The sequence below is a fragment of the Gorilla gorilla genome, chromosome X (assembly GCF_029281585.2).
Source record: "Gorilla gorilla gorilla isolate KB3781 chromosome X, NHGRI_mGorGor1-v2.1_pri, whole genome shotgun sequence".
In the NCBI taxonomy this organism is placed as follows: Eukaryota; Metazoa; Chordata; class Mammalia; order Primates; family Hominidae; genus Gorilla; species Gorilla gorilla.
This window is the reverse complement of record NC_073247.2, coordinates 21,888,353-21,902,291: the sequence shown is the minus strand read 5'-3', so window position 1 is coordinate 21,902,291 and position 13,939 is coordinate 21,888,353. Positions and strand designations below refer to the sequence as shown.

At 42.8% G+C, this 13,939-nt stretch overlaps 1 protein-coding gene across 3 annotated transcripts in view; it reads left to right on the top strand.

Moving 5' to 3' along the window:
- ARHGAP6 (Rho GTPase activating protein 6) overlaps nucleotides 1–13,939 on the top strand; it is a 529,030-nt gene that overhangs the window by 238,299 nt on the left and 276,792 nt on the right. Inside the window, exon 1 of one of the 3 annotated variants that reach the window (XM_055377031.2) lies at nucleotides 1,894–2,254. The exons of the other annotated variants lie outside the window; for them this stretch is intronic. Within the exon in view, the coding sequence (XP_055233006.1) occupies nucleotides 2,207–2,254 (48 nt within the window). The 5' untranslated portion in view covers nucleotides 1,894–2,206. Of the gene's footprint in view, nucleotides 1–1,893; nucleotides 2,255–13,939 lie in introns of those variants that run through there. 3 annotated transcript variants of the gene reach the window in all.

Below are 13,939 nucleotides of genomic sequence, written 5' to 3'. Positions count from 1 at the left end.
CTCTAAAGGTTGCTTTTAGCAGCAGAAAAGAGTGAAAGTAAAGAGGGAACTTTAATGTGTCATTTTTCGAGCTCTGCCTGGACATGTCACAGAGCAAGGAAGGCCTCCAAGGTCAATGGGCATGCTCATTTCTCCTACAAAGCAGAAGAAAGGAGACTTGGGTAGATCAGGCTGTGGGAGAATGAAAGACTTGGGCAAATAGTTCAATTGACTTTCTCATAAGACAGGCAACACTGTTTGGAAGTTCCTGGGTTTGGCAAGGGATTGATTTTAAATTTATTTTTATTTGTATTTTTTATTTTTGCAGTATAAAATACATGTAGTGAAGGGTGTAAATTACACTAGTCTGAACTGTACTGCTCAGTGAATGTTTACATATGGGTGTACTCTAGTAGCTGCCATACAGATCAAGATATAGATCATTTCCAGCACCCTAGAAGGTTCCCTTGTACCACCTTCCTAGTCAATACCACCTTCCCACTTTGGTAACCACTATTATGACACCTATTACCATGGATTCCATTTGCCTATTGCACTTAAACATTTGAATTTCAGTTTTAGAATAAATAAGTGAAATCTTACAGTATGTACACTTGTGTCTGATTTCTTTCTCCCAACATAATGTTTGTGAGATTAATCCATTTGTTCTGTGCATCAGTAGCATTTTCCTTTTTATTGCTGAGTAGTATTGCATCGTGTGCACAGACTACAGTTGGTTTGTCATGCATCAGTTGGAGTACATTTGGATCGCTTTTGTTTGGGGCAATTATGCCTCAAGACAGTATGAGCATTCTGGTATATGATGAGATTATTGTACTCTGTATATCTAGGGGTGGAATTTGATGGATTGGAAGGTAGGCCTATGATTGACTTTAGCAGATATAACCACACAGTTTTCCAGGTGGATAAACTGTCATGGGACTATCTAATGGTAGATTCCTCAGGCCACTTGCACCCCTGGCTTCACATTCCCACTGCTAATTACAATTATGCTGCGAATTGTTTTAAAATATTACATGCCAGTGGATGGTTCATTCAACTGAATTGTAAGGGCTGAAATTCAGGGGCCACATCCAACTTTCCTCCCCTCTCCTCTTACACAGAGCAAGTGGAGAGTCATTCAGCCGGTTCAGTACAGTGGGACCCTGACAAACTGGCACAAGCTACCCCCAAACACATCTTCCACTTTGTAGCCACCCCTCTGGGGCTTGCATTGATTGATTCATGAGTCTGGAGTCTCTACTCTGGCCCCAGGCCTGGCCTTTGTCTGGGCTCAACTTGTGGGAGGCTGGACGTAAATTACAGAAGGACAAGGCTGTGGATGGAACTCGCTGATCTTCTCCAAGGTGTTTTAAAGTGCAGGTTTCCATGAGGGGATTTCAGAGCAGAGGCCAGTTTTAAGGGTTATTATGAACCTACAGAATGTGCCCTGCAAGTCCCCCTGGAACTCGGTTCACCCTAGGTGACCAGCATCCTGTGCAGCCTTGTCCCCGCAGCAGTTCCCCTGGGTAGCATGACTTGGTTCCTCTCAGTCCTGCCCTCCCCAAGGGTCCCCACAATTTGAGACTCTTACAGAAGAAAGCTTTCTAGAAAGGGAAACTCTGCCCTCCCAGGAGAAGGCTCTGAATCTCCTTCCACTGTCAGGCCCACACCTCCTTCAAAGTTAGTGAAAGTCTCTTTCTTGGAATCCCAAGTTCGCCTTCTCGCTGGCATTAAAGGCTTTGGCAGTCCCCGCCTCAGCAGCCGGGGTCCCACGGGTCCGGGGAGGGTGGGGTGGTAGGAGGCAGGCGTGCCGGCCAGCCTGACACCTGTCGTGGGCGCGTTCGGCCTCCACAGCCCCCAACAGCTGTCAGCGGCGGCGGCCGCCGGAGGGACCCGCCAGGAGCCAGGAGCGGAAGGAATTAAACGCCCGCCCATCGCATCAGACTCGGCCGCTCCCTCCTCCTCCTCCTCCTCCTCCTCCTCCTCCTCCTCCTCCTCCTCCTCTTCCCCCTCCCCCTTCGCGCCGCTGCCTTCTCCAGGTCCCCACCGGCTCCGCAGCGGCAGCGGGACGCTGTGCCAGGGGCGCTTTGCACAGCACTCGGCACGCATGGAGCAGCGCTCGCGCCCAGGGGCTGCCCCAGGATGGCAGTGAAGTACGGGGAACTCAGAGAGACACCGTGACCCCAGGCTGAGCCCAAGGCGCGCCACTCCTCCCGGAGGCGACATGGGGCACCCGGTGTACCGCGGGGAGAAGCCCCAGCTGCACTACGCGGTGAGTGTCCTGACGCGTGCAGAGGACACAGGGGGCGCCACTGGGCCGCTCCAGGTGGGGACTGCGAGGGGCGATGGTAGTCAGGGCTCCCCACAGGTCCACGGCTGAGGGGGTGGTGGGTGGCCGGGTACGTCACCCCGAAGTGCCACCTGCTCACTAACTCAGTGGCGCTTCCCGAAATCTTTTAGAAGGTACAGGGGAGCCCCAATCCTGAATTCAGTGTTTCTTTGCCCCAACGCTGTGGTCACTGCATCTGGGACCGGGGCTGGACTCCGCCACCGCCTCGCTGACAAAGGCTGACAAATGGGGTTCCTGGGGTTAGGCCTAGGTCGCTCATTCAGCCTTCAGTCAGATATGTTGAAAGGACGAGAATAAGACTGGACAGGAGGCAGGGCCGCTTCATGATCTCAGTGTGCGGCGAGTGGATTTGCTAAAGAAATGCTGCCGGGAGCGTTGGGGTGCAGCCGTTTCACTCCTTAGAAAGGGAGTGCATTTCCCTCCTACTTTGTGGCGGGACAGAATGTTGCACATTATCATTAATGTTGCACGCTAATACAAGAGAATACCAGGGGCTCTTCTGTCGTACCTTCCCCCTCCCTTATGGTGGCTTCTGTTCTCCCTGTTGATACAAAGATTTACTGGGGACCTACTGTGTGCCAGGGACTGCGCTAGGTGCTGCAGGTACTGCAGGAAACACAACAGAGAGAAAGCTCATGGGATTTGCCTTCTTTGAAGAAGGAGTCAAGATTTTAAGGTTAACGACCGACCAAATCCAGATACCAGATTGAGTATATTCTTTGAGAGAGAGAGAAAAAGGAAAGAAGGAAAAAAGGAAAGTTGTTTCTGAGGAATGACTACTACTTCTGAAGATTTCAAATGCCCCCTCCAGGAAGGGGGCAGGGAGAAGGTTTACCTTATTCCAGTCTTCAGACATTGATTTTCCACTTGTGAGATGTGTCGTTTTGAGATGAGACACTGCAGTTGTTCTGTCATCTGCTAATTTACTGAGTTTTCCTTGAATTGATTTGCACTGTTGAGACTGGACGTTCTGACTGCCAACTTTAAAAATTGGAGAGAAGCAGGCAGAGAGTTGACAAGAATCATTAATATTTATAATCAGGCAAAGACAGTTAACTGTCTGGAATTCGTGTCTTCCAAAATCCAGTCCCCAACATTAAAAAAAAATTGTTTTTTTGAAGAAAGGAGTAGAGGTGGACAGGGGTGGTGGACTCAGGCATCCCGGAGCTGCTCCAGTTGGTTCCTGGTGTCACCTCGGGGCTCCTGGATTAATTGCAGGGCCATTGGGCAAATTGCATACCTCGTACACTTCACTTTCCTCCACTGGAAAAATGAAGACCTGAATTAGGAAATTGTTAAGATACCTTCCCAGGCAAACGTTCCAGGAACCTGTGACAGCTCTTTCTCTGGTTTTTCAATAGTTACTTGTCTTGAAACACCAAATGAGATACTTGTAAGTTACTAATGCTCGTTCATCTGTCTTGGAGACACCAGTGGCTCAGTGATTTGCCTTTTAAAGTAGTTTAAAGGGTAACCACTTTTCAACAGAGGTTGCTTTACACTGAAGGAGGTAGAGTCTGTGCTCATTGTGCCCATTCAACATCTCCACCCCACCACCTTTTTGAACTGTGTGCTGGTACCCTTTGATTCATGATCTGAGGTCTTTGCCATTTGCAAGAGTGGGGGTGGGGGAGGAAAGGTGAGAACGGGCTCCTTAATTTTAAAAAAAATCTATTCATTCAATGAATGGTTATTGCCTCAATTATGTAAATATATTACAAAAATATTTTAAAATTGTAATTTAATTAGGCTGTCTCATTCTTCTAAAATCATAAACTGAAGAGTCAAGCTGATGCTAATGTCCCCTCTTGGGGCTCTGAAGACTGCTGATGAAATAGCCCTTTATTCTAGTACAGATTATCATGTATGTATATTCTGGTTTAAGACTATAAAAAGGAAGATTCCAGAGGGAATTTGTTGGGATTCCAGGTTGGAATAAGTCACCCGGGCTCTCTGAAGTTTCCTGTGCATACTTTAGGATGATAAAGCAGCAGCTCTGAATCAGTCACGTGTCCAGAGAATGTTCTTTATTAAGTGTGACCCATTGTTTTTCATATTAGTATAACCCTTGGTGGTATAATATCTATTCTAACACTGCACTTTTGTTTACTTCCCTCATTTGGGTTTTGATAATTCCAGAGCTTGTTTTGCCATTTAGCACAAATATTCCACCTACTTTGCTCAACAGGGTTTTGTCCCACTGTGCATTTTCCTGTGATCTTGGGTTTTTTTGGGTCTGTCTTCCTCGACATGAATGACCCTCCATGTGTCCTTAATACCTCCTGCCTCCTCTGAAATATAATTTGGGGATAAGTATGTAATGCTCTTCCTTCAGTGCTTTTTCATTTGTCCAAGGTGAGACTGCATATAAGAGGTCAGTGGCTCACATTTGATTCATTCAATAAACATTTGTTGAATGCCTGTTGTATTCCAGGTATTCGGTCAATTTTCCAAAGAGACAATTAGATAGTGAAAATGTTAGGACTTGCTATGGACATCTCACTCATCTTTTTAAATGGTCATAATGGTCACAGAGAGCAAAATGCAATTAACTAGACAAGAACATCCTCCATTTACATAAACAGACATTTTCAAAGTATAGTACAACTGTCTTCTTGCTTTATCATCACACACAAAAAATAATGTGTGTTAGCAGCTAATGTTCTCCTCAAAAAATTTCCTCCTACAGTCTTCCCACGTTCAGGTTATGGTGACTCCGTCCTTCCAGCTGGGTGTTGTCCTTGATGCCTTTTGGTGACTGAATCAGATTTACATTTTCAAAAGCCTGCCATGATCCCAGCATGGAGTCAGGATGAGGAAGAGCTAGAGTGCATCCTGGTATTTGGGCCTGGGAGAGATTCGAGAAGATGACTGATGCTAGGGTGGCAGCTGGGCAGGAGGTTGAGAGCAGTTGGCATATTGGAGAGATGCTTAGAACATAGAACCTGTCAGACTTAGTTTGGATGGGATAAAGAGGTGATAGAGTATGAAGGATGAGGATGACATGAATGAATCAATGATTTTCTGGCAGCATTTCTAGAGAAGCTCTTGAAGTTTATATAATAAGCAAATAGTCATAATAATATTTCCCTCCTTGTTATTGTCTTATACAGATTGCAAAATATTTGAACGCAGTCTAGGTCAATTTCAGTCTCAAATCCAATTGCTGCCTTATGCAGGTTTTCTATTTCCTGATTGAAGAAATCTAAGCTCAGAACATAGAATTCAAGGCAGCACATGTGTCACTGCTGACAGAACTGAGAGCTTTATCCAGGTGCCCTGATCCTGCAGTGCTCTTCTGAGTCATTTAGACAATGAGGATAGTTGAACCTAATCATCCCTCTGCGATCCACTTTGCCACAGTAATAAACCAACAACCAAATGTTGGACCTTCAGTGACTTAATGTGACTATCTGTATTGTCAGATTGCACGGCCAAATAGCTCTTTAATTTGACTAGTGTAGACAAAAACTAAAAATTTAAGTATCCATTAAGTTCAATGCAATATCTTTATGTCTTTCTGAAAGACACTAAAAAAAATCTGGATTAAAAGCTCGGCCTGGTGACTTACTGGGGACCTTAGGAGGCTCAAGCTCTTCTCTCCTGGTGCCCCAACCTGTCTTTACCCTCAAGTGGGGCAGAGAAAAGCAAATCAGTGTCCATTATACAGTCACCATCAGGAATCCCTGGAATGACATCATTCATTTCTCTCTTGCTGGCAGGTTGAAAACTTGCTGGGAGTAGTACTATGTGTGTCTTGTCCCTGCTGTCACCTGGACACCTAGCAGAGTGCTGGAAGCACAGTAGGTGCTCAGTAGATATGTGTTGAATGACTTCATGAATCTAGTAGTTGAGACCTAGTTTTTGAGGTCCTAAGCTGCTCATTCTCCTTCCTTGTACTGGTCTAGTCTGAGCTCCTCTGCTGCTGATGTCACTTCCTGTTTGGTGCGGTCACTGCACCATCTGTGCTTCTGACCACAGCCTTGTAATCAGATGCTGACTCTGCCCTTGCTCCAGTTAACCCCTTCCTAAGGAACTCACCGGAAGTGCCAAGCTGCTTACCCTGACAGAGAACCTGTTTTCACATAGAATGGAAACTATGAAAGTTTCCACGTTTGTTCTCTATGAACATTCAATTTTCAAAGACTTTGAAGTCATTAAGTTTGCTTAATAATTGAGTGGTATTGAATACAGGATACTCTCTGGTAATTCTGAAGATGCCCAGAACTGGGCGCCGTTGCAGGCTTGTGCTGATATGAATCAGTTATCATCCATCAGTGCTAACAGTGTAGACATCTTAGGAAACTCAGCAGAACTTATACTGACCTGTGGCATGGCCCAGAACTTACTTTTATAAAACCATTTTTATATCACTCTGCTTGTCATTTGTCTCCTCATAAAAGCAAAATTTTTTCAACTTACAAATATGTGAGAGATTATTGAATCCACTTAATTGACACCTCTACTAATTATAGATACCTTTTCTACTCCCACCCCCAACCTGGCATGCTTACTTTTCTGCTGCATGCAGAAATTTTCCTGGATAGGGCCTCTTTGGTGTGGAAGCCCCATCATCTTAGGAAGCTACACCTCCCCTCCTTCAAACCACTCATTAAGTACCACTACTAATTGATAAAAAATCAGATTCCTGTTGGATGTTGCATAGCAGACATATCTGCCAATCATTTGAAACAATTACCACCCTTTGCCTAGTCCTTTCTGGTGATGAACTTTTATTATTTACTTTTCCTGTTCCCACATTGTGATAACCCTGGACCACACACACATGACTCTCAACTTGGTTGTGAAATTATTGTCCAGTCATACAAAGTTTTCATTGGGTTCTTGATTCCTCACTTCCCTGTCACCTGTTTCATTCTCAGACTTTCCCATCTCAGTGAGTGGTTGGCTGTCCCTATGGCCAGTGCAATCTTTTTAAAAGGTAACGAAATAGTGACATTTCAGTGCTTAAGCTCTTTGGTTGGTTTCCATTCCACTTAGAATAATAGCTTCATCCATGACCTTGACCTTCCAAGTGCTCCTTACATGGTCTTCTCTGCCTCATACCACACCCCACTCCACAAGCTTATCATTGCCTGGCCACATCTGTGCTCTGTTCCTCAAATGCGACCAGTTGTTTTCTGCCCCAAGCCTTTGTACTTGCTGTCCCTTCTGCCTGGAATGTCCTCTGAGTGATAGGCTTTTTTTTTTTTACATCCTTCAAATTGCAGGAAAAATGTCACCTTTCCTGACTGCTTTCTCTGAAGTGTTTCTGAGCCCATTCAGTTACCCTGGATCATATCACACTAGCCACTTCCCTCATTGTTCACATCACCACTTGGTATTATATTATATATTCATTGTTTGTCTGTCTCCTCTGACTAGTGTGTAAGTTTATTCAGGGCAAGGACCCAATGATCCTTTCCCACTGTCTTTCCACTGCCTTAGAGCAGGTCCTGGCACAGGGTAGGCATACAATAAATATTTATGAGAACATGAATCTGGCTGCCTGTGTATTTTTCCCTAGGTTACGCTAGGACTTTCCAAACTTAACCCTTTATTAGTTGATGATTGAGGTCAGAGGGAGAGACGAGACTAAAAATTAGCTTTACAGTTTCACTGAATTCTTACTAAACGAGAATCTCTAAGGACCAGACTTGGAATCAGTCCTTTGAAAAAGCTTTGGGGGTGGTTCCAATATCAGCTGGGTTTGGCAAACACAGATTAATTTACACGGTGAACCACTTACTACTCAAGCAGCCCCTACAAAATGTAGGATTAAGCAGCAAAGTAGATTCAGAAAGTGCAATACAATACTTCACCTCAGCTGACTCTGAGGTAATCTAGTACAAGTTTTCAGAGTGGTCCTTTGTTTTACCACCCAGTGTTCATTTCAGCCAAACTCTCTAATGATACAAAAGGTATAGGAATACTTCCTCTATATAATGTCATCTGGCAATATGTCCCTCGGTATCCATATTCTAGGTAAAATCGACCAGTGGTTCTGAACCAGAGGACCTTGGGCAGTGTCTGGAGGCACTTTTGGTTATCGTAACTGGCAGGGGTTGCCACAGGCATCTATTAAGTAGAGACCTGACATGTTGCTGAACATCCTACAAAGCACAACACAAGGAGTTGTCCAGCCTCAAATGTCAATAGCGCTGAGACAGAGAAACCTGAATTAATTGTATCTCAGTAGATATCAAAATCTTAAATGTTTTTGAGAACAATTTTGTATGGCACTTTCTAAAATACATTATTCGTAGTTTCTTGGGTTTTCAGAGATAGAGGTGAGAAAATGTGAGTGAGCTTCCCTGGCTGTGAGTCACAGTTATGAACAGTGTGTTTCATACTGTGTGGGGATTACTCTGGAGAGGGTGTTGGTGGTCCTTGCAGAAGCCTCAGCATCTTGGGCTTTTTGTTTCTTCACTCCTCAATGCCGATGCCCTTCCTAATCTTGGGTTAAAAAAATGTTTACTGTCTTCTCTCTCATGTCAGACATTAGCTAACTTCTTCCTTTATGACCGTCTAACAGCCTTGCCTAATTTGCCACCTCTCTTCTGATTTAGCCAGAATACCCGTTTAACGAATGTGTTAATCGTGAGCCTAAAATTAGAAGTTATAATCTCCAAATGAGGATGTGTGGAGTGCTCAGCCGCCTTGGTGTGTGGATGTGGGATCTGCATCTGTATGAAAGTGAGAAACTAGAGTGCCTGCTTCTGTCCCTACTCCTTGAGGATAATGACGCAGACCGGTCTGCTCTGGGGAAAAGGGAGAGTTGCTGAAAGAAAAGCCAAAGGAAAGAGGGAGGGAAACTGTGGCTCCCAGCGTTTCTCTCTCAATCACATCAGGGTTCAAAATCTCCTGAGCAGCCCAGGGTGGCAGGCGGGTTTGTGGCCTACCTATTCTCCCATTGAATTGCAGAGCCCATTCTTAACTCCTGGCCATGTCACTGAATGTCCATTAGCATGGTCTGTTTTAGATTGTGAGTTACGAGATGATGGGTAGGGTGGGGATAGATTTAACGGTCTTGGGTGCTTGCCAAATTTTGGACTGAGACCACTGTTTACAAACACAATTAATTTAATATCTTTTAATGTACTTACTGTTCTCAGGTTTTCTCATTCTAACCTTATTTTCAAAAGACCAATTTTTCTGATTTATTTTATTCTTAAATATACCCTGAATACTTAAAAACGTAAAGGTAGATCCAGTGATGCAACAAGGACTCCCACCAGTCATTATGTGGTACTGCTTTCACTATCTTTGTAGTGACTACTTGAATGTGAATATGGGATACTTTTCAATACAAGAAACATATACAAAATATAAGCCAAATTTTTTCATTCAAATACAGTTACTGTTACTGAGGACTCTTCCACTTCCAATTTCCTTGAAAGATGCCATGACTCTTTCAAATGAAAACCTGTCAGGCTTGTTCTCCTCTTCTCTTTGGATACTTGTCATTTTCTTAGAACTTTTCTAACATAAAAAAAAATCTTATAGTAAAATTTGAGTGTTTGGGATGTCAGCTAAATTAGATTTCTGAAATAACAATTTTAGAAGAATTTGGAGTTGTGGCTTTAGGGAAAAGTTGCCGTGGCAACAGCAACAGAAGTAGGTTAGATGAATAAACTTTTAACATATTTTTGAATGACCCCTTTCTGCAGTTGACTGAAATATCTGGTAAAGAAATGTATAAGCCAGTCCAAGTGCAATACAGAGGCTAAAAGCATCTCATCACCTTGTGGAGCACGTGGGCTCCATATTTGCCAAGCATCTCTGTGCCAGGTGGGTGCCTCTCCACATGGGCACAAATCCCTGGACATTGCTCTAGGTTCCTAGCTTGGTGATGCCATATTAATTAGACCCACAGAGGAATAATAGATTAGCAAGGGTATGGAACATTGAGTTTGCTAGAATGATTTGAAAATGATAATATAACACATAGTATTATTTCTGTGGGTATGTATGCACATGACTTTCAACAGTTCCATTCATGTTAAGATGCCATTTCGATGGTCTGAGCAAAATGCAAAACACGGTCTTAACTTTTATCTCAAAAGTTAAGGCATCCTCCCACATTAGCTACTGATTCACAGTCAAGGGCTTTGTGTCGATCAGGATCCAAACAGGAAACAGATAAATCACTCAAAAGGCTTAATTTGAGGAATGAACTATGCCAATGTGTTGACAGGTTTAAAGGAACCAACGGTGAGTGGTGAAGCACCCAGCAATTAGCAACACTGAGAAGCTGTTACCAGGGAGGGACCAGCGTTACCAGAGCCCACTGACTTGCAGCCTTGGCTGGAAGGGACCCTGGCAATGTGTCCAGAGAAGACTCCAGCAAGGGCAAAATACAGAGAAGCAGGGATAGACTGGAACAGTAAATACTCTGACTTCTTGGTCTCCCCGTTCTCCATCTCCTTCTGGGCCCAAGCCCAGCCAATCCAGTGAGACCAGCACAGAGAAGGGCAGAATATTTTATTTCCAATTTTTGTTGAGGGCTGGGGGGGTCGGTGTTGACAAACATAAAATATCATTACAAGCATTTTCAGTCTTGTTTGGGGTTTGCTTACATTTATGAAAGACCTTAAATTCCTAAGTATATAGAAGTCTCCCAAATTGCTTCAAATGTCTCTTTCTTCCACACTGTAGATTATTTTGACTACCACATTTAAAGTACTCAGGTGCTATGCCAGCTCCATCCATAAGTGGTGTGCTTGCTTTTAAGGATTTCTATATCACAAATCTATTAAAGCATTTAGTAGAGAGTGATATATTCTACATATATTTTGTCATTAATCTAATATTGGAAAGTTCATTACTTTAAAGTGCCCTGGTCTAAATTTATTAGTATTTATTAATATAATTCAAAATATGTAAATGTATTAATATAGACTACAATTAGATTTTGTTTCCCTCTAAGCCCATTAGGATAATCTAATGTAATTTCCTTGCCAAACAAAGAAAAAGGAAGATTTGGTTTGGCTTTTTTTCTGGTTGATGGGTAAAGGGCTTTAACCCTTAAAATTGCACATCAACACAAATGGTCTAACCTGTGCTCAACTGAAAGGCAATTTTCATTTATCTCTGCTGGTCAAGGAATGGTTGCAGCTAAGCATTGCAGTTAAACCACCCTGTACCCCAGTAAATTTTAGCAGAGAGAAAACTCTCATTTCAACCTTGACTGCAGAAAGTACCTCTTATTCTTAAGTTAGTTCCTCCTTGAGTCTTCTGTGCACCCGCTTTCATAAATATTCATCCTGCTTCTTTGGAGACCATATTCACAACAGAACCAGAAAATCCAAAAGGGCGGAGACCAGAACCAGGGACTATATTGTGTGTGACTCAATGCTTGGCCATTTATAGCATGTGCCTGATGCTTAGTATGTACTTGAGTGTCAATGAAATTAATCAGTGATTTAAAGCTCTCAGAAATATTTAGTCTGACTTAGAGTAATAATAATAGCCAATATTTATTGAATACTTTCTATGAGTCCTGCTTATTCTACATATATGATCTCACTTAATCCTTAAAATAACCCTGTGAGATAGGTCCTATTATCCTCATTTAAAAGATGAGGAAACCAAAGCTCTGACCTTATGTCTGTTTCAGGGCCACACAGCTAGTATGTAGTGGGGCTGGGACTCAAATCCTTGTCTCTTAATTTGACTGCAAAGTCTGCATGCTTGAATCACTGTGCAATGGGTGATTGTTGACATGCCATTGGCTTAAGGTGATACATTTGAGGTAATACTTTTTAAAGCCTTTCATTTTGTAATAATTGAAGACTTATAAGAACTTGCAAAAATAGTACTGAGAGGTCCCGTGTACCCCTTATCCAGCTTCCCTCAATGGTAGCATCTTATGTACACAATATCAAAACCAGGAAGCTGACATTGGGACAATCCTATTAACTAGACTACAGATTCACATTTTACCAGGTTTTTACATGCATTCTTTTATGTATGTATGTATGCGTGTGGTTCTGTGCAATTTTATTACCTGTACAGACTGGCATATCCACTACCACATTCAAAATACACAGCTGGTCCATCACCGCAAAAGCACTCCCCCATGCTACCCCTTTGTATTCACATCCACCCTACTCCTGCCCTCATCCTGAGTCTGGGCTACCACTGAACTGTCTCCATAAGATGACACATTTTAAATTCTTCCTCCTGTTCTTGCTGCACGGTGGAAACATTCCTGTCTCCATTGATTATTTACACCCAAAGCATCCATAAACATAACAGAAGAAAGTATGGTGAATTGATAGGGAGATCAGAGAGGATTTTGGTGTGTCCTTGTTGTCAGCAATGCATATATGTATGTATGTGTATATATATATATATATATATATATATATATATATATATATATACACACACCCATATAAAGAACATCCTGTTTGTTATTTTTAGTTGAGGGTTTGAGGGTTGTGGTAATTTTATAATTCCAACACCTGTGTTTTCACTAGCAAACTGCTTTTGATTGAAACATGGCAGAGTTTATCTCCTGCGTAAATGCGGCACACTCCCTCTTTGCATGGCTGTTCTAACGGCACATCCATTTCTGGACCGACAACCGCGTGAATGAACTTGCAGCAGCCTGGAAAAGGTACATGAGAGCTGGCACTCTGCCCTTGTCAGGGTTTTCCAAAAGTATTTACGAACAAGGATAAACACGAGTCCTGCATGGATTTGAGGTAGCCATGACCGAGCTGGGCTCTGGGCAGCACAACAGTTACGTAAACCTTGGTATTCATGGCACACATGCATTTTTATTCATTCATTTCAAAGGGAGTGGCAGTTCATAGACCTCTCTTGGGGAAAGGTTTGAACCTTATCATGATGAACTGGTTCAAAAAATCCTTAATAGCTGTTTATATTCAGGATTGCTGCAGAGTGAAACCTTATCATCAGGACACAGTTAGAAAGACTTCCTGCATTTATTTGGTGCTCACTATTTTAAAAAAGGTGTCCAAACTGCTGATGCTGTCTGATTCTGCAAACATAGGCAAACTTACTAGATACTTCACATATTTCAGTTTTACCATATGATTATGACTTGGTATTTATTAGAAAGGAAGAACATTTTTTAAACGTAGTCATACTGAGCCCAACTCTTGCTTTTAATGCAATTTAATGCATTAAAATTAGACAGGTAATGTCACCATTACCATGCAGATACTTTGTATCACCCATTGCAAACATCTGTAAAGGATCAAAGGCTCATGTAGTGAGTCTAAGAGGAGCCTTGGTTTGAGAATGAGGCCTTCCATGATATTTCTGTGCTGCCGCAGGTGGGGGAGGGCACATTTTTATTTAAGGTGTCATTAGAAAGGAATGAAATATAGAACTCCTAGCATGCATACATATATGCACATAGACACACAAAATCGTGCTTTACCTTATAGCTGTGTTGTCTAAAATGTAGAAGTGTGTTTGTACCAGTTAGCTATCACCACACTAATGCTGTGTAACAAGCTACTCTGACATTCAGTGGCATAAAAAAAACATCACGGATCCTAGTGGATCTGTGGGTCAGCTAGGGTTGGCTTAGCTAGACAGAGCTCAGCTGTTTGACCAGAGGCCAAAGTG